The sequence below is a fragment of the Embiotoca jacksoni genome, unplaced genomic scaffold, assembly GCF_022577435.1.
Source record: "Embiotoca jacksoni isolate LCO1_2020_lvr unplaced genomic scaffold, fEmbJac1.0.p SCAF_10, whole genome shotgun sequence".
Taxonomy (NCBI): Eukaryota; Metazoa; Chordata; class Actinopteri; family Embiotocidae; genus Embiotoca; species Embiotoca jacksoni.
This window is the reverse complement of record NW_027185230.1, coordinates 6,074,769-6,098,539: the sequence shown is the minus strand read 5'-3', so window position 1 is coordinate 6,098,539 and position 23,771 is coordinate 6,074,769. Positions and strand designations below refer to the sequence as shown.

The 23,771-nt window shown below is 40.5% G+C and overlaps 1 protein-coding gene across 1 annotated transcript in view; it reads left to right on the top strand.

Annotated features, from left to right (window-relative positions):
- tnksa (tankyrase, TRF1-interacting ankyrin-related ADP-ribose polymerase a) overlaps window positions 1-23,771 on the top strand; it is a 93,400-nt gene that overhangs the window by 58,430 nt on the left and 11,199 nt on the right. Inside the window, exons 10-22 of the mRNA XM_069162774.1 lie at window positions 372-493; window positions 627-718; window positions 1,840-1,918; window positions 2,451-2,622; window positions 4,442-4,521; window positions 8,721-8,866; window positions 9,036-9,201; window positions 14,776-14,995; window positions 17,829-17,938; window positions 19,172-19,360; window positions 20,433-20,513; window positions 20,995-21,181; window positions 21,337-21,416. Coding sequence (XP_069018875.1) covers window positions 372-493; window positions 627-718; window positions 1,840-1,918; window positions 2,451-2,622; window positions 4,442-4,521; window positions 8,721-8,866; window positions 9,036-9,201; window positions 14,776-14,995; window positions 17,829-17,938; window positions 19,172-19,360; window positions 20,433-20,513; window positions 20,995-21,181; window positions 21,337-21,416 — 1,724 coding nt within the window. The remainder of the gene's footprint in view (window positions 1-371; window positions 494-626; window positions 719-1,839; window positions 1,919-2,450; window positions 2,623-4,441; window positions 4,522-8,720; window positions 8,867-9,035; window positions 9,202-14,775; window positions 14,996-17,828; window positions 17,939-19,171; window positions 19,361-20,432; window positions 20,514-20,994; window positions 21,182-21,336; window positions 21,417-23,771) is intronic.

Sequence of the window (23,771 nt, the reverse complement as noted above, 5' to 3'; positions counted from 1 at the left end):
TTCTTTTATGCAGCCTGAATTTTCATATGAAGCAAAATAGTTTGTTGTTTGTAATTTTCAGTCCCGGGGAAATAATCACTCGTTTCTGCTCCAGCAACCCGGACTGTTACGTCATATGTTATCAACTCTTTGGTGTGAAAAAGCCAAAACTTTAAAGCAATATTTCTGAAGTATTTGGTGTGCTGCACAAGTAAAATAGTATGTTTTAATGGCCTGGCGAGAACCCCGGAGCTCTGTTTTAAGTTTTTTATTCAGTCGAAGCTCCAGATTGTCCTCTGGGTTTATATACTTTTGTAGCAAATTGAAACTGACTCTGTTTTCTCTGTTCCTGAATATGCTGACAGTTGTAAGTGTGTGTGTGTGTTTTTTAGATGAATTTAAAGGCCACTCACTGCTTCAAGCTGCTCGAGAAGCCGACATGGCCAAGGCTAAGAAGACCCTGGCGTTGGAGATCATCAACTTCAAACACCCTCACACACATGAAACTGCACTGGTAAGACTCACACACACACTTTACCGCACACACTCCTGCACTGACCGGAGCAGAGGTGCTAAAATGATGTTTCTCTGCATGTGTGTGTGTGTGTGTGTGTGTGTGTGTGTGTGTGTGTGTGTGTGTGTGTTAGCATTGTGCAGTGGCATCGCCTCACCCCAAAAGGAAGCAGGTGACGGAGCTGCTGTTGAGGAAAGGCGCCAACGTCAATGAGAAGAATAAAGAGTGAGTACTGTTTTCACCTGCAGCATTGCAAAGAAACACAAAGTGAGAAAATTCAGGCTGTCTTCACTTCATTAGTACGTTGTTAGTCTGAACTTCACTTCTGTACAAACAATACAAACACTGCACACAAGGTTAGATCAGATTATGGTTGTTTCTGTGGCTTCATGCATTAACAATGTTGTAACATCCTCTGAATCGCAGCCGAGATGATTATTTGTAGGACTCCACGGCTAAAAGCTGCCGATTTGATAATTCAGTCAGTTCACGTCGGACAGTTGTTGACAGAGGTTGGCTTGTTCATGTAATGAGCACCTCTTCGTGTGTCGCGCTCAACGTTGCACTGACAGTGAAAACCACTGCCGACAGTCAAACTCTCCAACAGGTTACAGTGTGAATGTCTCACAAGTGAAAGCGCTCTGTGAAATAGCTAACTAAATTAGTTTGTGATTTAAATCAAACTTCATCATTTTTTGTGTTGGAATCACAGTAAATAAAAAAATAAATAAAATACAAATCAGAAACACATGGTTCTGTAAAAGTGTAATTTTGTGCAGGAAAGTATGCAGGGGTGGTGGCTCATCTTTGGGCCTGTGGAACCGCAACACTTGCTCTGTAGTGGTCAGTAAATTATCCGGATTACAGTTGAAACACAAGGATTTAATAATAATTGATTAGCAGAGAGACCTGTGGCGTTTACTTCAGGGTTTTCCCAAAGTCTCAGTTTGCTTTTGAAGCAGCTAATAACAATGGAGACATTTATCCATTTGCTAAAACTGGGCAGAGTTTTGCAAAGAGGGTAAAGTTTAGTAGATTTTCACCATCATTTACATACATTACAGTGTTATAGATTGGGTGCAACTGCAATAATGTCAGTTTGACTTTCACCACCAGCCCACATTGGTGATTGAATGCTGATAACAGTGTTTTCAGACTGATGCTACCAATAACTCTTATTTTATAATCTATAGGGATGTATTAACAGTCTTGGTTTTGTCTGTGATTATGCTTTTTTTTGTATTATTTATTGATGAGGGGGCATTGTTTTTCGAGATCAAATTAAACGAAAAAGAAACATTTATTGCACGTTGACAATCACATGTGTCTGCTCCTTTTCTCTGTAGTTTTATGACTCCTCTCCATGTGGCAGCAGAACGGGCTCATAATGACATTATGGAGGTGCTACAGAAACATGGTGCAATGGTAAATTACAGTATCTTTTTTTGTTTTATAACTTTAGATAAATCTTCAAGTATCAATTTTTTTTTTATCTCTGTCCCTACACTTCCTCCTTCATCCCTTGTAAATATTATGTAATTATATGTTTTATATCATCTATAAACATCTCTGTTTTGTATATTTATTTGCATATTAACATATTTTTCTACACATTTTTTTTTATCACAAATGGGTTAAAAGTCATTTATTATATAAACAAAGATACCAAATATGTGTTTGCGTACTGTATAAATGTCCAAAGTTATAAAACTGAAGCAAATGTTTCCGCATATTAAGAGAACAATAATAAATATGTGTTTAGTTTGAGTGTCAAATAAGGATGTCTCTCTAAAGCTGCTGTTGTAGTCTGATGATAAATAGCCATACACATTGCTACCTGAATCAGACATAGATGAGGATATCTGGGGTAAAGTGGGTTCACTGGAAGAGAAAAACGAGAGCGCTTCGGGAACAAATGTAACTGCAGAGATCCTTTCAAGGTTTTTTGTGTTTGCAGGTGAACGCTCTGGACACGCTGGGTCAGACTGCCCTGCACCGCGCGGCGCTGGCAGGCCACCTTCAGACCTGCAGGCTGTTGCTAGGATACGGGGCAGACGCCTCGCTGGTGTCGCTGCAGGGCTTCACTGCTGCTCAAATGGGAAATGAAGCCGTTCAGCAAATACTCAATGGTACAGTGTGCCACTCTTTGTGTGTGTGCATGTGTGTGTGTGTGTGTGAAGGAGGCTGAGTGGGTGGAGGGTCTGGGTGTGCAGATGTGTAGGTGTTGTGTTTTCGTTGCTATGCACCAGCTGCAAACAGTGAAATTAACTGGAATTGTTTTGTAAAGGTCAATATTGATATTTTCAGACTGAAGGTAGGTAAACAGATTTAAGGCAGAGTGAATCAACTCACCGTGCTCAGTGGTAGAAGAAACTCCACATCACAGTACATTGCTGCAGCAGCTTCTCATTCAAGGTGCACTATGGAGGGTTTTTTTTTCTCAACGAAACACTTGTTGAATGAATTGGCAGAAGATTTTTATTCCTGCATTGTTTAAGTCCATGTTCACTTGCTTGCAGTCTTCTTCTAGCCTTTTGGTGGCTTCTTGTTTGTTGGCATGATATTGGAACCTGTTCATTAGTAGAATAGTGTGAAACTCCTGGCATTAAGATATGGTGCAGCACTTTATAAATATTCAAGCGTCGCCAAACGAGTTTATGCAATTCTGATTAAACCAATTACCGCCAGATATATCTCTCTGTGTTTCACAGTATTTACTTAAAGGTTCCAAGTCAGGTGCCTGGTAGGGTCTTTAATGTACTGGCTGGATGAATGCATACTGGGCGTACTCTACAGCAGGGCCATTCAAACTGAGGCCCGTGGGTCACGTACAGCCAGTTTAAAAGTGTCTACGGTCCTGAGGAAAAGGTCTTGGTGGTTTTGCCCTATTCTAACTTCAATGTGGGGGAAATGATCGAATACAATCATGCAACTCTTCTACACCTTCTGAATGTTATCGGACTGAACGGATCAAAGTTTGGTTGTAAAACAAGTCATTTCACAGGTGTTGTGGTGCATCCATGACTATGACACACGCGTGTGTCAACGGTGTTTTTGTAATTACTCTCACAGGCAGAAGGGATTGACAAAACTTCCTCACTGCAGGTTTGACGTGCATTACGTCACCTTTCTACATGTACATCCACAAACAAACCAGGAATCCACCCATAAAAACATTACACCGTATAACACCACAGGCTACCTTTAAAGCTGGAGAGCAAACCAATTTAGTCCATGCATCAAATTCCAATATGTTAACAGGCCACACTGTAATTAAGAAGAAATATATGCATTGACGTATAAAAGTAGATTTTATTACCTTTATTGCTGCTGAGGCAACTTTACAGTCTGTACATTTTAGGTTCTAGTCCAGCAGCCCTATGCGACACAATATTAGATAACATAAGTGAGGATCTGATTTGCAAATTCCAAAGTGCGAATGAATAAATCAAAATCTGTAAAATGGCAGATGTGACTACATTAATTCTAGCAGCTGCAGCAGAACCTCCAGCATATCCGCAGCAAGCCAGTAGACTGGCTTAAATGAAACAAAACACTTATTCAGACCTATTACTTCATATTTGTTTCCTATCGGGTTTTTTTCCCCATCGCATTGTTATCATCAAAGGAAAGAGGATGATTCATGTGTTGCTGTCAGTTATTGTTGATGTGCAAATAAACCGTTTCACTCAAATCAATCACAGAAATGTTGTTATTTCACAGCATTCTGAAACAAAACACTTGTTTTCCCTCCTTAGAATCATCCACAAATTGACATCTGTGTACATAAAGTACATTTTTGACGCTCCTTTTCCCTCTAACTTCATGTCTTTACGGAGGATAAACATAACTCCATGTTCTCTTTTAGTGTTAACTTTTACTCATGTTTGTCCCAAGCATGTGCAGGCTGTGTTTCCTCATTGTTCTCCTGTGTCTGCTGCTCTGTAGAGAACATCCCGGTGAGAAACTCCGATGTGGACTACAGACTTCTGGAAGCTGCTAAAGCCGGAGACCTGGACACTGTCAAGGTAGTTTGGTTGCATTTTGCCACATCTTGTATCTGACAGTTGTTATTGTTTTCTACTTGATGGTTCCATTCTGCTCAGTCATTATAGTCAGTTTGGTAAAGATCATTAAGATCGACATAGTACATGCTGTAAATGAAGTATATTTATCTGCAAACCAGGGGGTTGGTGTTAAAGGATTACATAAGAGAAAATAGACCACCCATCCTTCTATTAACAATCAATACCGCCTTGATTAGAAATATGGAAATGGACATGAAAAAAGAATTTCAAAGAACACGGCCTCAGTTGCTTTGGTGTGTTTGATGACACTAATCGAGGGGAGATAATTTGTTCTGAGAGCAGAAAGCTTTTTAATTGCCTCATTAAAGTCCTGAAAAAATGTGGAATCTTGTACAGAAAAATGCATAAAAAAGTTGATGAGTCATTCTCGACCAAGAATACCTAAAGCTGAAATTATACGGAATAGGTTATACCGCCACTGAGAGCACAAATGAGTAAAGGCTTCCACTTCCTGTGTTTTGAAACACAAAACACATGAAGAGGAAGCCCTCAGAGCACATGGATGCAGTGGACAGCAGCATGAAATTCCCCCGGGAAGATGTCAGAGGAAATAGTCTGGCCTTTTTGGAGTGTGCGGTGCACATTGAAGTTGACAGAAGCTTCAATATCAAAGTATACAGGAAACCCCCACATGCAGATCATTACTTTGACTCTCACCACCCACTGGATCACAAACTGTAGGTTATCAGAGCCCTCTGTCTTCGGGCCCAGAACGTGACCGCTACGACAAAGAGTCAAAGAGTAAGTAGAAGGAAGAAAACCAGATTTAGGAGGCTCTTCAAACCCCAACTGGGCCTTCACCAAGACCAAGAAAAGAAACAGAACACCAAACAAAACAGCACTGTAAAACACGTCACAAGCCCATGGTGCAAAACAAAGTCTCCAGGTCAGGACTCAGCAGTCCATCTTTATCTGAAGGACAAGGGACAACAACTTGAGGACCTTCATGTAGACATTTTTGCCAAATAAAAGCAATGGTTTGAAGGAGGACTTAACAAAACCATTGGAACATCTATCAAATCCCCATCAGAACTCGAAGGGCCTGATTTACTGAAGGTTTGTGTGTGTAAAATCACGTGCAAACTCCACACCACCCGCAAAAAAATGTCCAACTTCTTCCGACTCAGCATTTTCCTGCCTCTGAGTCATTCCAGCGTATCGCTGCTTGGATATCCCACTCAGTCCTGTTATTTATGTGTGCTTTCCCAGGAACTGAATGTGTCCCCTAGAATTCACAGGTAGCTTCATCAGGTTCACGAGCACTCGCGAGGCACTGAAAGAAAAATCACCTGCTCATCACAGAAAGATCTGGACCTGCTGATCGGTGTTTGTTAGAGGATCTCATACCTCCTGTTTTATTTACCGGCGTTTTATTATGAAGCCTTTTTTTTGCCTTTTTTTTTTTTTCTCATAATATTGACTTTCTTGCTGATAATCTCCTATATAACGTTTTGTTCTTGTCGTGTTGAAGGCGAGGCTCAATGCATTTTAAGCACGCCTCTGCATCATGAAAACCCAGATGTAATCTGGTGTTGTTAGCCACCCCACCAGGAGCTGGTGAATAACATCTGATCTTTCCTGTGTTTCCCTGGAAGGTATTGAAAGTAGAGTCGGTACAGTGGATATGATGCCATTGACAAGCGACTGAATGAAATGGGCCGTTGCCTTGATAATAAATATGGATTTGTTTGGGGTTTATTTTGGAATCATTTGCGAAAGCGAAAGTACACGACTCGACCAGATTTGATAACGTTTGTCTGGCCGTTTTTTTTTTTAATTTTAGTGCAGAAAAGTTGCATATTATACCTTTAAATCGCTATAAAGCTAACTGTTTCATTAGCAATAAGTTATGACTAAATGAAGCATTAGTACTCAACATAATCTTACTCAGGGAAAAATATATGTCCCCCACCACAGATTATTTTTAAGTTTTTCATTAAAGGCTACATTTTAAATCTCATACGATTTTCCCAGTCATCCCTTCCAGTTCATGTTTTGCCGCTGTTAGCAGTTTGGTTTGCACCACTCATGTTAGAAATGCAAGCGCTCATGATGCACTGCAATATGCTTTGGATAAGACCTCCCCGAACAAATGTCAGGAAACTGCTAACATTCACTCAGGTATTCAGTAGAAGTGTGTCTTTCTCTGCACAGACAGACAGCAATGGGGTCAGCGCGATGAAGAGGGTCTGTCAGCATCTGACGTGTGATGCTTTGACAGCTTGGCGGAGGATCGTAGTGGAACAGGAAACGAGTTCTGGTCTGGACTCTTTGTGCCTGACGCACAGGCACATGCACGCACAGACTGGAGTTAGCAGTCGGCTGATCTACTGATTGACATTTTTTCAGAAATTGTGTGCTGATTCCTGTCATCTTTAGAAATGCTGAGGAGGTTCAGTCTGAGCTGTTATGCTCTGTATGACGGTGACCCGCGACGACGGGTCAAAGATGGAGACAAACTCTGTCAGTCAGGAACATTTTCGACATCCTTCCGAGCTACAAACACCATTTTTGCTTTTGTTCTCTGATATTTCTTGCTCCATATTATGTTAGACTTAAATTTACCATACTTTGAACAATTCTGTGTGAAACAACATTCATCCCGTCACTGTAAGCAGCTTTATGAGGCCAGAAGCAAACGGAGCTGGAATCTTTTGATAAAGAGTTCTATTTTAGCCGGTAAAAGTAGTTTTTTCTTCACGATCATTTTCCTTTTCTGTGAGCTGAACTTACATCGAGGGTTGAAACAAACAAATGTTGTCATTAACTAATCATTTTGTCTATAAATTGTACATAAAAGCACAATTTTTCACAGCTCAATTTGACATCTTGAAATCTCTTGCTTTGGTTGAACACCAGTTTGCTACCATTATGACAAAGTAATGTGTCTGTTTCTCACTTATGAGAAGGTGGAACCAGAGAAAATCTGGCAAAATAGTTGCGGAGTACTTTTTTGATTATTACTGATATTGCTGCCAAATATGGAATCCTCTGCCCTATGTGCATTTGCACATTTAATCATTATTTTCCTTGTGTTCAGAATTTGTGTTTGATTCTGTGGACTCGGCTTTCATAAACAGCAGCTGTTGAAATGACAGATAATAGCTGAAGATCACCGAACCGGTGCCAGCAGGATGTTTTCATTTTATTTCCTGTAGAATAGGACGCAAGAGAGTGATAGAAGGAAACTTGAAAATTAATTTCCCACTGTGCCCCTATTCACCACTGAACTCAGCCATAATTGGGTTGGAAATAACAGAATATTTTCCGCTGTTATTACCAGGTAACAGCAGGTGCCTCAGCTCAACAGATGTGTATTGTTTTCTCAACTACAGATCAAATTACAGATCAAAAATGTGACATAGTCTCCAGCCAGGCTAGCAGCTCTGTGAGCCTGTACTTTAGCGCAGAGGTGCTCACGTCACCACACTAACATGCTCGCAGTGACAATGCTAATATGTTAGATACAAGCATGGCAGTGAATACCATAGAGTGGGTTGCTCGAACTAATCAAAAAGTGCAGGTGGTTCGATCCCTGGCGCCTCCTGTCCACATGCCTTTGGGCAAGAGACTGGACTCAACACTTGTTCCTAAAAGCATGCGAGCATTTTGCAGCTCTGCCACCATTGATGTGTGACCGGATGAATGGGAAACAGTGTAAAGCACTTTGAGATTAAAAAGGTGATAAAGCGTGACATAAGTGCAGACCATTTTATCATTTAGTATGCAGGGAATGGGAATGTGATGAGTCTTGGAAGTATTCAGTTATAAACTAAAATATTCGACAAACTATATTATTGACCTGATACCGCTTCATGAAAATTTAAGGGATCGCTTGAGTTAATACAATTCTCTCTGCACTGGACATGAATGTACCAAATATCACGGTGATCAATCCAACAGCTGTGGAGTTATTTTACTCTGGTGTTGTTGTTGAACATTTAAAAAAAAACAATATAACGAGAAAACTCTTGAATTGATGTATTCTTTAAATCAAAACTTTATTCACGTATAAATATAAATATTAGAGTAAAGAAAATGAACTATCGATTGCTATTCCTTCATGATTGATTGTGCAGAACAGATTTAATCCGCCCGTTTGATTTTTGTTTAAATCCTCTGTGTCTGTGTCCCTGCAGTCGCTGTGTACGGCTCAGAATGTGAATTGCAGAGATCTGGAGGGGCGACACTCGACTCCTCTTCACTTTGCTGCTGGCTACAACAGAGTCTCAGTGGTGGAGTACCTGCTGCACCACGGTGCCGACGTGCACGCCAAGGACAAAGGGTGAGAGTCTTGAGTTGTGATGTTGTTTGACAAAAATATAAGTAAACACTGAGGTAGCTGTTGAGCTATTTAGTTTATATCACGGATAAGAAAATCCAAGAATAAAGTTATGGAATATGATAGTTTTTAATGGCACAAATTCTCTGTGTGTGACTGTGTTCCTCTGCAGTGGCCTGGTCCCCCTTCATAACGCCTGTTCATACGGTCACTACGAGGTGGCCGAGCTGCTGGTCAGACACGGGGCCTCGGTCAACGTGGCCGACTTGTGGAAGTTCACGCCTCTCCATGAAGCTGCTGCAAAGGGCAAATATGAGATCTGCAAACTGCTGCTCAAGGTTTGACTCATGCTGTCCTTTTCCAAACACCCAACTAACTTTCATTACCATCAGTACAAATATGCCACGATGAATATTTAAAGCTGCATTAAGCAGGACGTCAAATAAAATGCACCAGTTTATCAACTAAATCAACATTAGTTTGAAGTAGAGGAGGACATCACCTCCACACTCACTGAAATGCTCTATTACCCTCTTTTCTTCTAAGATGGGTTTCAGATGTTGATATTCATCATTGTTAATTAAATATAATTGTTTTGTTTTTTTAAAGCCACGTAGGACTCAGTAAAAATGTAAATGGTATTTTTCACCCTTTTCTGCCATTTTATTGACTAAACACAATCGAGTTTGCAGGATTCAATCATAAAAAGTTCACCGCAGTTTACTTTGTCCAGCTTTAATGCTCTGTAAACATAAACTCTACCACAGACAATTTCAGTGGACGGTATTTACAAGACAGTAAGAGATGCCCTGTAAAACTCCGAAATCAGTCGTGCCTGTGGAAACAAGAGCTCACGACAAAATAATGAGAAAACATCTGTTACTAATGCAGTTAATGGCATCTGGTGCTGTGTATACACTGTAATTGGTGTGTGTTACACAGCGTGCACAGATCAACATTATGGACCTGACTATTTACTGAATTACCGATCACAGGGGTCCTTTAATTGGCCAGTCAGATGCAGATATTCACTATAAGGTATGCTTTCTGAGAGTTTTCAGCCAATTTGAAAAAATATCTGTTGTGTAACTTCGAACGGTCACAGCTGAGTGCGTTTTTTATTTTCCCTATCGCAAACACCTCCAGACGGGGTTACATCACCACTTTGTTGTTGCCATATGGGGCTGCATAAATTATTATTAGATCAACACTGTTGAATTCATACAGGATGCGCACACAAACACGCAGTGCTCAGCACACATGGAAAAGCAGGGGAAATGTGTTACTTCAAGAGATTATTAATTAATTTATTCTCACAAAACACAAAGTTTGACAAAGTCTGTAACAGATGCACTCAAAGATATGAAAGAATAATGATAAATTGTTTTATTAGAAACAGAATATAATGAAAAAATACTGCAGAACGCAGTTTGTACAAAGCAGCAAGAGCGGTAAACAGAAGTGAGTGAACTGGCATGAGACCATATTATAGCAGCATATGAAACAAAGCAAAATCAGCTGCGTAGGAACTTCAGTGTGAGACTGGCATGGGCGGACTGTCGAGATAGTGAAGAAAAGTTTTTAAAAGTACATCACGCAACGGTACACAGCAGCAAATCCCTGACCACTTTGAGACTGACTGCAACTGAGCAATGCTGGTGGTGGTTACAGGACAAGTGCGATGATGCAGCAAAATGACAGTCACAGTAGAGAGGAGTGGGCTGTAGGGGGGCAGCGTTAAGGAAGGTGACAGCTCTGGGGAAAAACCTGCTGCTCACCGTGACTGTGCAGGCGCACAGAGGACTGGGAAACAAACATGCACTGGCTGGTGCAGAGTGATTTCCCAGAGGCATTCAGTGATGTCAATAATGTTGTAATGCAGCAAGTAACAGTGATTTAGTGCCAAATAAACTAACTCTAAGTCATTTGTCAAACAAGGGATGTCAAATATTCACTTGTTCCAAAAGAAGCATTTTTTTTTTGCTTTTCTGTTTTATCATCGATGATTAACAATTTTTGTGTTTGGGACTGTTGGTTCGACAAAACAAGCAATTAAAAGAACGCCACATCTGGCTCAGGGAAATTGTTTTCTGGCACTTTTGAAAGAAACCGACTCTTGATAAATTGAAAAACAATTGAGGCATGAGTCTATAATGAAAGCCATACCATGTTGTGCAGTATGTCAGCAAAGATTCAATAGCACACCAATAAACCCTCACCTGTTGTGGAGGTGAACTTTCTTTATTCACATGAATAAGTAAAGCCCTGTCTGTGAACACTGAGGAACTTTCCTACCTCTTTTCTGTTGCTGTCCACTGTACCTGGTGTTGGGGACTGAACTGTTTGGCTGTGTAGTCTACAAAGGTGGTGGAGAGAGGGTAGTTGTGTGTAATTACTGAGAAGAGGAAAGGACCCAGAATGCTGCCCTGGGGTGCTCCAGCTTTAAAGAAGTGAACGCGTTGTTTCCATGCTGAACAGTTAATTTGTGGTCTGTTCTTTTAAAGTTCAAATTCAGCAACACACTAGTGCTTTAAAGCCCAAATTATGGAGTTCATGGAGGCCACTTTGCTAAAATCTATTATTTAACCTGCGTTATATGTGTGAAAGGCATCTGGAATGTTTGCTTAGTTCAAACTGAACTCGTTACAACATGGGAAGTTGTGTGCACCGTATGTTCTCGTGGTTAAATTGTAAAAAGTAGCATTGCTAGGCAACAGCAATGTGGACAACATCTATAAGCCAGAGGCTAACAATTTAGCAAGCAAAGAGAGCGTTGGGAAGATCAACATTTTCCTCATCTTCATGGTATTATGTAAATTCTGAAGACAATCTCTACATGATTAAAATTAAAATTTAATAGCTCTCTGCCATTTCGGTAAACGTTATCAAACACGTCACAACTCATGAATGCGAGGCTTATAGAAAATTCCAACGTCGTGAAAACTATGCGGGTGGAAAATGACCCCATTTGAACAAAGCAGTTCTCAACCCTTTACTTGATTGTCCCGTAGACAAACCGATTTTGACCCAACAAAGTGCTCTTGAATATATTTTGAGGGTACGTTCAATAGAGCAAAAGCTGATTGTTTTGACACTTGACAAAAAACAGATTCCAAATTTGAATAAGACCTGAATAAACGGGTACAGACAGATAGCAGCTCCAGACGCTTCCTCACACAGTATGAGGGGAGAAAATCGTTGACTGCAGCTTTTACAGTCACCACATCTCAAGCCAAATGAACACCTGCACCACGTTGGCGTTTTCCACCTCAATCTTCAAAACATCAACTGTGAGACTTTGAGAATCTACGTTGAGATTTAAAGTTGTTCTGATGAGACACTTTTTGTTTTGTTTGAAGCAATAGAAGTTTTGTGTACGTTGAAGATGTTTGAGATGGTCATGGAGACCAGCGCTACTGTAGTTGATCCACACACATCCAGGAACACCATCTGCCACAACATCTTTATTTGTATTCATCCAACATAAGGCTTGTTTACTAAGTGGGAGTTTATTAGAAGTGATTGTTCATCTCCGTTTGGTACAAACTCAGTGACGGACTCACTCACTCAGCAGTCGTTCTTTGTTCCATTCAACGTGATGGAAAGTGAGATTTTGTTTATAGAAGGCCAATTCAGGGCAGTTACTTTTGTCATTAGCCTTTTCATTACATATGCAGCAGCAGTTGAAACATTTCCCCTCAGTGTGTGTCTTGTGTGGCAGATAAATCCCAGTGCGTGGTCTCAGAAGAACTCTGGAGTTCAAAGATACGGCAGCTCCCTCGAGCCACTTTCACTGATCCGATCGCAAGTTCAGCTCTTGCAGTAAGAGGTCTTGAGGCAAGGGTTAAGAGACGCAGACAGATGATCGATTGTCCGTGGCGGTGGGAATGTTTGGCCTTTTTTTTTTTTTTTGTCTGGTCAGAAAATTGTCATCATGGGGAATTTTGGTGCGATTGTGATTCTTGTGCGCACATGGCAGCGCCCTCATTTCCCCTTTGACACGCTCGTGCACAGAAGAAGTAACAGAGTGTTCCCGTACTTTGGTGTTAATCTGCCATGGCCTCGGGATGCAACTGTTCTTTCTTTTTGAACAAACTATTTCAGAGCTCAGCAGTAGATCTTCCTTTGTCTCTCCTGTTCGTTGTCAACTTTCTGTTGTCCCTTTCGGCGTTGGATTTGTACTCAATCTGCTGCACTTGCTCCCTGCACCCTGAAAGTCTGTGACGATCTCCTGAGACATAAAAAGTGTATGTTGTCATTTTCTTAGTTCGGGAAGACATGCAATAGAAGAGGATAATGAATTTCTTCTCAATGAAAGTAGAATCTTTCTTGTTAGCACGAAATGATTCTTTGTCTTGCAAGAGACCGTCAATCAAGCAGTGTGACGTCTTCGTGTTTAGAGAAATGTAGTTTTTTTTCTATAGGTGACGTTCTTTTGATTATTCAATTATGGTGGCTGTCCCTGTTCATGTTGCATACCCAGCTCATCTTCTGATATGCCAGCAGCAGCATTTCTCAAGAGGGCAGTAGGCGCTTTATTTCAGATACCTCAAAAACTGATCAATGTATTTCCATAAGATTTTGTACAGATGTTTGTAACTCCCAGAAGAGGAACTCTAATGACTTGAATAATGATCTGACTGTCTCTATAGCGCCACCATGTGGTTCACATTTGAGGTTTTGAGTAAAATGTCGTAACAACTTATGGGTGCTTTAAAAAGAAATTCAGACATAACATTTTCTCTTCAACAACTTTATTGATCCTGTAAACTTTCAATTGATCCAATCCTTTTATGACATTGTACTTGCAAAATCAATAACATTTCCATCAGCTTCAGCTGTACTTTGTTCTTAAATCATTGGCTAAACTAAGATGATGAATATTTTCATCACTACATCTGATTACAATCTGCATGGTAACAGGGATTTTTAAATTTTTAGCAGGCCTCTGTTAGCATCCAGCTCAAAGTACTACCGGGCCTTTGTTCAACTTCACTGAGCTGCTACCATCTCATCTTGTTGGTAAACAAATATGAAAAATGTAAAATGTATTTTCTATGAGCCAGATACTTGTTTTCAAAATTCAGCTTTCAGGTTCCAACACTACTATAAATGCAATGTTTGTCTTTCTATATATGTAAATGTCTCTTAATTATGTCTGTTTCCTGGATAGAGAATACATTACAGTGAGAGTGTAGACACTGAGAAGAAGGACGAGAAAACCGTCACAGAGAAAGATTCAAAACAGCTTTGAAAGAGAGGCATGAGAGATATGCTGTATAACGGACAGTTTCGGGCCAGCAGTGGATACCCAGGGGAGTGGTCTCACAACATCTTATTTTAATGAGCGGATTTCAAAACGTACAAGGAAATGACAAGTTAAACCGTAACCTAGGAGACAGCTGAGCAATAAAAATGTCTGCTTTCCCCCCCGTCATCCCCAGGGTATGTGGTGTTTTCCACTTCACTGGGCGTCCTGTCCTCAGCTCTCTGCCTCTTTTCCCTTCTCCCTCTCTTCTGCTTGCCGGTGAATTACCTTCATCCTCTTCTCACTCGTCACTTGTCACCTTCTCTTCCTGGTTCAAATGAAACGCTTGCAACCGGGTTGGAGAGATTTGGGATTTTAAGGACTAATTATTTATTTTAGATTTAAGTGAATGGGAGCTAATGTTCGATGAGCATTTTCAGTCCTTAAATTTTAGCTTTGCTACGACACTAAAACATTTCCCATGTTTATTATTCACCTTATCGTCTCCTCGGCACTTCAAAGAATTGAATTAATCTTTGTGTTTTGATTAAAAACACTGTCTTGATTATAGATGTTTGTGTGCCCTAACACACAGCGGATAAATATTTCTTGAACATATCTGCCTGTGTTTTCCTTTTTCTCCGCTGTGGCCTCCTCTCTCCAGCATGGAGCAGACCCCACCAAGAAGAACAGGGATGGCAACACGCCTCTGGACCTGGTGAAGGAAGGGGACACCGACATCCAGGACCTGCTGAGAGGAGATGCCGCGCTGCTGGACGCCGCAAAGAAAGGCTGCCTGGCCCGGGTGCAGAAGTTATGTAGCCCCGACAACATCAACTGTCGGGACACGCAGGGACGCAACTCGACTCCGCTGCACCTCGCAGGTAGTAAACATGCTGCACGTACACACACGGAGGTGTTCACAACTCACTTTAAAAAAAATGATAACGTTGGACATGATATATTTGCTGATGCATTTCGCTCTGCTTCCAGAACACTAAAGCTCCTTAATCTCACTTCCACATCAGCTTATCTTTTAAAGTGTTGCCTCTTCCATTGTTTTGGAGGAAAACGAACAAAATACGAAAGTACTCGTTACGTCCAGTAACTAGTATTTATTTCCTTAGTAAAAAATCTATCATGCCCCCCCCCCCCCTAAAAGAAAAAAAAAAAGCTGTCTGCCAATGGGAAAAAAAAAGACTTATGCTTAACTAAGTTAAGCAGCAGCTCCTGGTGTCATTGTATTTACAAACATGTCATCGGTGAGAAAGCAATTACACATAAAGTGTCAAATACCCTTTTAAACTGAGCAGAATTTTAAGGCGCCTTCTTTTAGTTGCAGACGTTCAGTCATCCCAACTAAATATGCGTACTTACCAGTAAATATGTCATTATTTACTGTTGGATCAAAAGACCATATTTATATCTAACACTAATAGCTAGAGTAGTTCAACTGGAATGACCTTGGATATCATACAGGCTTTATGGATCGTTTAAATCTTGAGGGCAGAGATAATGTTCGTACTCTCAAAGGTCCTCACACACTATTATGTATGTATTGAGGATCTGTAATCACCATCACATCAGTTTCCAGAGATAACGGCTGATAACACCATCCTGCCACAGCAGCTCACAGGCAGAAACACTCACACATCGACGCCTACTGAGATTCACATGAAAACACTTTGGGCCCGATTTACTAAGATCTGAAATAAAGGATAATAAATTGCATGTTTTTTTTTCCCAAAAGTTTGCACATTTATTTTGCACCCGTTTTGCGAGTGATTTACTAAGAGCATTTGCGTCACTGACATCAGGTGCAAATCGCTGTATTTAAATGAGGGGTTTGCGTGTGTGATTCCAGCCCTTCTAACAGAACGACTGCAAAAGGAAATCTGATCCCATTGAAATTAAGAAAATAAAAATCGAAAACAAAACGATATGTAGGAGATTATCAGCAAGGAAGTCAACACTGTGGGAAAAACAAAAAGGAGAAAAAAAAAGGCTTAATAATAAAACGTCGGCAATAAAACGGGAGGGACGGTAAGAAGCTTCTACGTAACACTGAGCAGCAGGTCCAGATCTTTCTGTGATGGGCAGGTGAACTAGTCTCACTCAGAGCCTCGCGAGTGCTCGGGAACCTTATGTACCTGTGAATTCTGCGGGACACATTCAGGACCTGTGACAGCACACCTGAATAACAGGACTGGGTGGGATATCCAAGCAGCGATACGCTGGGATGACCCAGAGGCAGGAAAATGCTGAGTCGGAAGAAGTGTTTTAATTGCTGGTATTACATGGCTCCTTGTTGTTGGCTGTCAATCACCATTCAGTTCAGAAATGCCATCGCTGGACAAACGATATGTCTGAATAATTTTTTTCCCTCTGTCATCTCATAAATGTTTCCACGGGTGTAAAACCACGTTCTCAACGTATTCTTCGGTTTCCCTGCGTCTCCTTCTCACCACAATAAGAGCAGCTGTTTCTCCAGTTTTGCGCATCTGATTAATACAAACCTTTCTTTCGTACTAAAATACACACGCAATCACTTCTCCTATTTCTACTTTCAGGTTTAATAAATATCTTTGCGGGTGCTAAAGTGTTCTATTTGCATGTTCCCTCCCAGTATTTTGCACGTCCGAGTAGAAACGCTCAATATAACATGCATGCAGGCAAACACGCAAAATGGACAACGTGTGTTAAATTGCACATTTGAAAGATGCAATCCTCACTGCACGTCGTCAGTAAATCTGCTTGGACATTTTTTTGCAGGTGGTGTGAAGTTGCATGTGATTTTACACACTCAAACCTTTAGTAAATCAGGTCCTTTGTGTACAAACCATAGGCTACCCTGCATGCACACAAATGAGAAAAAATACTTTGTGATAATTTTGTTTGTCTTTTGTTTGTCTTTAATTCTTTAAAATAACATTTTAAGGGTTTAAAATGTTATTTTTGTGGTTTTACTACGATTTATTCAAATGTCATCGCAAAAAGAGTCAGTCACGTTTTACTTATTTTTTTTCTTCATGCCCTTCATAATGTTTTCTCATGTGATGCCAAACTGACATGAATATTTAAGACAGCAGTTGTATGAATAGTGCATACTAATGTCACACATAAACGTTTGCTTCAAGCTCAAACCTCAAACATTTAATAATTTAGAGGAACATTTGAGTCGGGAATTGAACTGAGATTCAACGTCTGTCTCTTTAACTACTTTCTGTTTTTCCTGTAGTGTTTCTTCATACAGAAGAATTATGTATTCGTGATGATGAAACCGATTTGTCCGTTCTGTTTTACACAGAGCTTCTTTGTGTTTAGACAGAATTTCATTATCATTATCACTGGGTTTTTCTACAGTGATAGAGTATATCTTAATTAGAAAATGTTTTGCGGCATGACTGGCACTTTTAAAGTTATGAAACTGCCGAAAAACACTTTGAAGGTCTGTATTATTATTTATTTATTTTTTATAGATCTGACCACATAGACACACACACACCCACACTCCCTCTGCCTTGATGTGCTTTCTTGTAAGAGAAAGAGACGATTATTTGTGCGGTCACGCTGATATAGGCTGACATTCTCACTGTCTTTATCCTCTCTCATTAACTGACGACATTTTTGTTTCTCCTCTTTCCCTCCATACGTTGGCCTCTGTCTTTCCCACCTGGTCTGTTTTTTTTCTGTCCCGGCGCCTATGCTGCTCTCTAGCTGGCTACAACAACTTGGAGGTAGCGGAGTATCTGCTGGAACATGGGGCCGACGTGAACGCACAGGACAAAGGAGGGCTGATACCTTTACACAATGCTGCTTCATACGGGGTGAGAAACGCACACAAATGCACTACAGGACACTTAAACGTCAGTCTTTGAGTCTTTTATTTTGATATCCGTCTATTTATCTATTGTAGGATACAACTTGTATGCTGTAAAAGTGTAAACTCTTCAACAAGCTGAGACTTTTACTCAATTAAGCTGCTCAACTCACAGTTAATCACCATTTTTTTTATTACAAATTCAGCGTTAAATAATTTCTAAAGCAAAAATGACAAACATGTAAAGATTTGGTGTTTTACCCTCAATTTTTTATAAAATTGTATTATTATAAATTGATTTTCACCTTGAGCCCTGTAAACTTCCACGATTTCCAGTTAGAGACATTTTACAGACTAAACAATAAATCTATTAAATCCATAATGAAAATAATTGTTTCATACCTTCAGTACTTTGAATACAAACCAGATCAACAGTTGTATTCTTTTTTTTTTGCTGTTATATGTTGTTGTCATAATGCCGTGAGGTCTAAATTATCTCAGAAGAACATTTTACACTTTTTTGAGAAAGAATTTGACGAATTGGTTTTTGCTGTTCATAGCCCGTTAAATGTCACAGATATTTGATATTCTATTTTGATGGGACTGCGAGGACCTAAAGTGTTATCGCCCTATTTCCCCATGTGAATTATAACCATCATTATTATTATACTTGGGTCCTCTGGAGTAGTACATGGATGTGATTTCCCCTTCATCCGGACTCCTGGCTTGTCTCTGAGTGACGCAGTGCTCGCAGCTATAGTCACCATTCTGCTACTAAAAGAGTCATGAAACACATGTTTGCATGAAAGCTCGACAAGCATTTTAGAAGCACGCGGATACACGCACAGATGCTCGAGCGTCTCCCACTGCTACTCAAAGGCGAGCTACATGATGTTTGGCGCTAAGACGAGAGCGGCAGACAGACGAGCAAGGGAGAAGAACAGGAGGAAAAAGGACCGGAGGGAAAACAGGAATTATGATGGAGTTAATCATTTATGCAGTTTCTGTTCCCACATTTAACTTTTTTTTTCCTGATCAGGATTTTCCATTCGCAAACACTTCACACAGTTGGCTCTTGTTTTGATGCTGTTTTTGCCGTTGTCTTTCCCTCCCCCAACCACCTCCCCACTCCTCCTTTCCGCTCTCGTTTTCTTCGTTTCTAATCCCTCTGCTCCGCCCTGTTTCTCTCTCCTACTTGTTCTCCTCTAATGTTCTCATCTGCCACCTCTCCTCTGTCTAGCATGTGGACATCGCCGCCCTGCTGATCAAGTACAACACGTGCGTCAACGCCACGGACAAGTGGGCGTTCACTCCCCTCCACGAAGCGGCGCAGAAAGGGCGCACTCAGCTCTGCGCTCTGCTGTTGGCCCACGGAGCCGATCCCACCATGAAGAACCAGGAGGGACAGACGCCGCTGGACTTGGCGACGGTATGGGAGGTTTTCTTGGAGAGCTCTCTCAGTATCCGTTCTAATTTCCCCCACAATTAGGACAGTCATACTTACAAGCCAGAACATTGGGGGGGGGGGGGGATCATCAGTTTAAATTGATGGTTAACTATTCACACAGCGGAGCACCTGGAGGAAGGTTTTCCATTGAGTTTAGACGGTGGACCAGAAAGACTCCGAACTCCTTGTACCCGAATGTGGTTTCCTAATGAGCCTCCTAACACGGTTCCTTGTTTGACAGCAGGTACCATAGTTTGAGAGTCTTCCCAAGAAAACAACACATCGCTGTTGCCGACACAAGTTATTTGATACGTGCAGTCATTTCATTTATTGACCATCACATGAGCCTCAACTAGTTATCAGTACGACACTCCAAAGAACAGCCTGAAAAATCCAACTATAAAACTACGACAATTTGATTCCGTATTTAAAATGTTAAATATGTATTTTTTTCCAGCTGCAGTTTTTGGGATAACTTCTTAAAGCAAAGACTTGCCCCACCATTCATTCATACGTCTCAGCTGTTTTTTTTTAGGTGCTGCATACAATGACAAAATAGACAGTCTAACTTTCAGAAGAGAAAACCCATTCTTCCACTTATAAAAGATAAATTCATAGAAATTCATGAGACTAACGGCCCCACTGTTCAGTTCCTGCTTAGATTTGCTGCTGCTGCAGTATAACTGGATCTGGTGTGACCCTTTGGTTATGATTGTTAACTTTGTGCAGATACTGCTGTGTAATGTAACTTTATGACTCGTCTATTCTTTTACTACTATTTTTCTACTTTGTTTTGTCTTTCTCTCAACAGCTTAAAAAGTAGTTTAAAATGAGTTATAAAGAAGTTACAGTGAAGTAAACATTACATAGTGTGACTTTAAAAGGAAGCTCCTCATGTGTCCTACAATGTTTATTCAACCTGCTGAGGTTCGAGGAGTCTGCCGCTTAAAATATCGCATGAATAAAAATATAACAGTGAGGTAGCTTTTAGGTGTCACACACAAATGTACACAAACTTTACATCCATGTAATTTTGTCTCTTTGTCTGTTGCAGGCTGATGACATCAGAGCACTGTTGATTGACGCCATGCCGCCAGATGCCCTGCCGAGCTGTTTAAAACCGCAGGCTACTGTGGTGAGTGTCCATAAGCACGCACGCACGCACGCACACACACAGACACACACACACACACACAGACACACAGAGCTTTCAGCTGATGAAACTTATCCTACAGTAGACTTACAATTTCCTATTAGAAGAAAAGGATGTTTGGGAGGAGTTCACAGAGGAATATTTAAGTGGGGTCATGTGCACTAAAAACTTCAGATGTAAATACAGCAGACAAGTTTAGTTCTTTGCTGAAGGGATTGTTGGCATTTAGACGAATGGAGGTGTTGGTTCAAGCGTAATAGCTAAAAACATTGGAAACGCTGAAGCTGTGAAGACTCTTGAGTTGTCAGTTTACATGCAAGTGCTGAAAGCAACTGAACTAAAAGTAGTTTTGAACTGAATTCAAATAGCTTTTACACTAAAAAAGTATAAAAGTGTCAATTTAAAGTGCATTTTAACAATGAAATGTTACTTATTGACCAAATGTTCTCCCTCCCGCTCTCAGGTGAGTGCAAGTGTGGTGAGTACAGGTGCCGCAGGGGGTGTGGTCATCTCGCCTTCTCCGTCCCCATCCTGCCTGTCAGCAGCCAGCAGCATAGACAACCTGACCACGCCCCTCAATGACATCACAGTGGCCGGGGCCACCGGCCCCGCAGACGGAGCGTCTGCGTCCGACAGGAAGGAAGGAGAAAGTACGTACATACACACACACACACACACACACACACACACACACAAAATCACATACAAAAACGAGCATCCATGTCCTGAATCAGGGTCTGTTTCTTTTGACATGATGTTGTAACAGCTTGAGACAGAAACAGCTGACATCCCTGTGTCTCTGCAGGTCTGCTTGACATGACCATCAACCAGTTCTTAAAGAGTCTGGGCCTGGAACACCTCAGAGAGATCTTCCAGCGGGAACAGGTACACAAACACACTTTTTATGTGTCAGGCAGACATCAAAGTTCAGAGAGGACAAAGAAAGGTGGGAAGAAATGGAGATGTTGGTCATTTTTTCAGAGTTACAAATTAATAATCAGTCTTTTTTTATGCATAATATTTTAATCAGTTTTCTTTCCTTTGTTTTTCTTTTTTCACTTGACATTGCTCGTGTCATCTTTTAGCCATCTCTAAGGATGAAACTGTCTGTCTGTATCTATTCGTACACCGCCGTGGTCCGAACACTGAAGTTTCCCGATTGCCATAAAAACTGGTTCAGGCATTCACACTCCCCTCAGAATGAACTCTAATAACCCTGGTGATCCTTTAACTTTTTATGTGGCTCCATCAAAATTAGAATTTGTCCAGTACTTTTATTGCCTTTTATGGTTTGTTTTATGGCTGCATTTCTTCAAACTTAATGGTATCCCGATCTGCCTCAAAAGTAGTTAGTGTTTAATAGTAATTAGCAAATGTTGGCATGCCATCACGCTGAACTAAGACGTGATCGACATGGTAAACATCACACCCGGAGTACGTTCAGCCCCGACAGAAAGTAGCAAAACATTTATTAAAACGGAAACCGTGCCGGGTTAAAGACCCTTTTTAAAACCTGGTTTATATACACAACACTGTTGATTGGGTAACACCTCTGACACGCCCACTAATCAGAGAAAATGTACCTGTAAGACTTTGAGTGTTTGTTTGTGAAGTAACTGAATGAATTTTAAAACAGCCCTGCAATAAAAGAAGACAAGGTAAAAAACAATGCATTCAAATAGGTTAGGTTAGGTTAGGTTAGGTAGTTACTTACTTTATTAATCCCCGAGGGGAAATTTTTTTCGCTACAGCAGCATACAGAAGCAATAAGATAATAATAGAACAATAGAAAAGCAATAAAATAGCAGTAAAAAATATAAAATATAAAATGCACAGTATATATATATATATATGTATATATATATATGTATATATATATATATATAAAGTATGTCTTAGAAGTGATAATGCAGACAGAAGAGGGATACAGATTGAGATAATAAATATGGAAAATAGAGACAAATGGGAAGAGAAAGAGAGAGGCTTAAGGAGAGAGATGGTGGCAATAGAAAGACAGAGAGGGCGAGACGAGGAGAGAAAGCAGTGAGGGAGACACGTAGGATGATGGAAAGAGGAGAAAACATACAGAGAGAAACAAGACGTGAAAATGAAAGGTGACGGCTGGCAAGAGGCGAAGTTTAGAAGGCAGTGTGTGTGTGTGTGTGTGTGTGTGTGTGTGTGTGTGTGTGTGTGTGTGTGTGTGTGTGTGTGTGTGTGTGTGTGTGTGTGTGTGTGTGTGTGTGAGAGAGTCAGACAGTCAGACAGTCATTAATATTTAGACTGAGAATGCTTCCGAGTGATATTGAAGTGAGTCAGCAGGGTGTTAATAGAAAAGTATATTAATATTTCAGAATCAAATGAACTAGAACTCAGAGGTATAGGAAACAAACATTGACTCATCTGACTTGACTTTAATGTGTTTTTTTACTAAATCATACTTTTACTTATGATGTGCACCTTTCATTTAGCTGCAGACTTTGTGTTTCACGAGCACCTCAAACACTTATAGTTCAATATTGGTGTTTGAATGAAATACAAATAATCTCCTTCTAATGCTGCTGTCATGATTTGAACTTTCTGCTCTGTGAATCCTTGTGAAGCCTCACTGCTGACACTTTGCCAGCTGAGGAAGACTCAGCTCTTTCATGCACATCCATTAGATGGCAAGTTCTGTAATCTCCTCCAAGATGCAGTTGAATTAGCATATTTGTGCAAAGGCATATAATTGTTAACTCCTGGCGAAATTAGAAGAAGCTATATATGGATGGATTTTCCAGATAAATAGTGTTTAACAGATTAAAATAGCTGTGATGCTGTTTTTCATAGCTGAGCTGGGACAGAAAGGTGGCAGCAGTAAAAAGCTGAAGTTCACATCTCTTTGCTGTGACTCCCAAAATGTAACAGGTTCCCATATTAACATTTGGTGTTTGAATTAGTTTCTATTTTCCTTTTTCCTGCCTGTTTGAAAGTGTCAGTAAACATTCAACCCTGCAGTGATGATTTACACCTGCGACACAGAGGAGTCTTATCTCTGCCTCCAGGATGAATCTCATCTCTGCTCTCTCCAAACAAACTCTGGAGAGCAGTGCTGACTTCACTGTCACAATTTGCATTTCAATGGCTCGCTTACTGCCACCCATTCATTGACCTTCTGTTATTCATGATTATTTGTCTCTGCAATATGCCTGCAAGATCATTGAATTCATCATTATTAATGTATGGAAATTTGGATGATCAGCG